We start from the raw sequence: 2,513 nt of genomic DNA on the forward strand, positions 1-2,513 counted from the left end.
ACTATTATGAATTACAAAGACTGTGTTAGTTAAATCCAAACAAGTCATTGGCGAAAAGACTTGACCCGATTTTTTGAATTACAACGATTGAACGGAAAGAAAATACAAACGCGCACGCGTAATCAAATATGGATATATTTTTTTTTTCAAAAATGTATACACTATTAGATGTATCATGTATGTAAATACCAACTAACATCGCAATGTCATTTTATGACTATAAGACGTTTGAGTATCAGATCAAATTTCTTGATCTTTCAAAATGAAAGTTATTTCTAATTTGAACGTAATTTCGAACTTTCTAGTTGTCTATCTTTCTCACCATTTGATCAACACATGTTGACAAACAAATCACAAGCCAATAACTCCAGATAATCTCATGCCTAACGTACGGTTGCAATCAAACTCTTGTTTAACCAAATTCATGAATCAATTTCATAAAGGAAGTTTATATGCATCTTACCATCTATAAGTTTGAAACATATGCTGAAATAAAAACTAACTACGAGCACATTTCAAAGGGGAAATCACCAAAGATATTGCTTCCAATGATATTATCTATCTCATAGCCATGGGTACTGCATGTAGACGAATATACCTCTGAAGATATCATGTCCTCATGGTCTAGCCCGGATGACATCATAGACATAGGTTCTGATGGAACTTGTGTGGTCAAATCCCATGGAAGGTAATTATCGGATGAAGAAGCTTCGTTGTGCCTGAAAACTAAAGATGGAAAACCCTCCTTTGGATCTTGTTTTGCTGAGGGGAAACAAGAGTCGACTTGTTTGTTGTTATTAAGTCCCGTTCCTTCAAAACTAAGAACGAATGAGTTATCCTTATGATCTGGAGAATCCAAAATGATTAAAGGGGATCTTAGCAAGTTGTTGCAAGTATGGTGTCCACTGTAGGTTATCTTATACTGTGGTGGCTCATCTTCAGTCATTTGAACTTGTTTGGTTGCACGGCACCCTTGGTCGGTTTTGTGTGTGCACCTATAATAGTTCCTGCATATTAGCGAAACATATGTCATCAAAATGTTTTCCAATATCTCTTAAATGTATAGTATACTACCCTTACTATATATTGTGGTTTACATTCCATGAAGTAAATGTTACATATAACATATTCTGAATTGACCAGTTGTAACCTAGGTGGATCTTTTTTAACTTGTTAGTAATATCTAAGAAATACAAAAGTGGTCATAGGTTAACCAGTTGTGTTATACAAGACTTCATCTCAATATATAATTAAACTCATTTGTCTTCAATTAACCTACTTAATTAATAAGTAAACGTAATATTTTATATCGAACTAAAATATTTTGTCTTTAATCGACTTAGCTGGCGATTCTGACGAACTTTAGAATCTGTACAGGTATCATTAATAGGATAGTAAGGTTGAAAAACTTATCCATACAATAAGATCTAATAAGTTATTGAAATATTGAAATCGAGAAGATTTTAATTACCTTTGATGTTTAGCGTTGAGGATGACTTTTTGACCATATTTTCTCCAAGCATGCCCATCATCAATCAACCTCGGAGTTATCTTTATAGATGTCCATGAATCTTTTCTGCATATGCCCAATTAAAGAAAGTACTTTTTTAGCAACTCGATATGCATATACATACACATACAAAGGGGGTGTCTTTATAAAAATATAAACTTGTTTTTTTTTTTCATAGGGTACTATTTTAATTTATCTATTTTGGATGAAGGTAAGTAATCTCGTACAATCAACATCATTTGCACATAAAGCTTACTTTTACCTAGTCATTTCCATTATCAGTGATAAATCATTGCAATAAAGTAGAAGCATACCTCCTTTTGTAACACCCCCTTTTAACTTTCAATGGTGTTAGGGTCTTGGTACTTTCGCCGTAATTTTCTGACTTTTGGTCATCCCAACTGCCCGGAGATCTAATATCACCAATCGGCATATCAGGAACTTCTTCAAAGCTAGAAGAGTTCAAGATCGAAAGGGTGTTATCAAACATTCCCAAGATCTCCCCCACCACATCATCAACTGAGTTGATGTCAGGCTCAGTCTTTTCCGATCGTCGGAGCATCTCCCGGAGCTTACTGGTTAAGTGTTGACCTTGTGTGAGTTTTTGAATGGCTTTGATCCGGTTGCTTGGTAAACTCTCTGGCCAACAGGAACTCTCCATACAATATTTGTTGTGAGATCTGTTCGCGAGAAGTACGACTCTAGAGCTCACCTCCCAATAATATAACAAACGGAAATAGTGTATTCTATTACTTTAAATAAAAATTAAAATTAACAAATGGCCAAGTGGTTCCAAGGAAATACTAAAAACTTTTAGGAGATTAATATCCACGACCACGCGCCATGCGACCGTATTCTACTTGAGAAGAACGCCATTTCTTCTAACACGCGCATACGAGAGGATGGGTAAAAGATAAGTGACGTTTCGCCATGTTCATCTTGTGACGCTTGCATGGCCACCGTATGGCTCCCTGGAAGCCTTGTGGAAGGCGCATAGCTAATA

General features: G+C 35.6%; 1 protein-coding gene across 1 annotated transcript; it reads right to left on the reverse strand.

The window, feature by feature from the left end:
- Positions 1-408: 408 nt before the first annotated feature.
- On the reverse strand, positions 409-2,242 carry LOC111921521 (probable WRKY transcription factor 70). Its single transcript, XM_023917104.3, has 3 exons — positions 1,825-2,242; positions 1,472-1,576; positions 409-1,007 (listed from the first exon to the last, which is right to left on the reverse strand). The coding sequence occupies exons 1-3, from the start codon at positions 2,169-2,171 to the stop codon at positions 503-505; spliced, it is 957 nt and encodes a 318-aa protein (XP_023772872.1). The 5' UTR covers positions 2,172-2,242; the 3' UTR covers positions 409-502.
- Positions 2,243-2,513: the final 271 nt, after the last annotated feature.

This window comes from Lactuca sativa, chromosome 9 (genome assembly GCF_002870075.4).
Source record: "Lactuca sativa cultivar Salinas chromosome 9, Lsat_Salinas_v11, whole genome shotgun sequence".
Classification (NCBI taxonomy): Eukaryota; Viridiplantae; Streptophyta; class Magnoliopsida; order Asterales; family Asteraceae; genus Lactuca; species Lactuca sativa.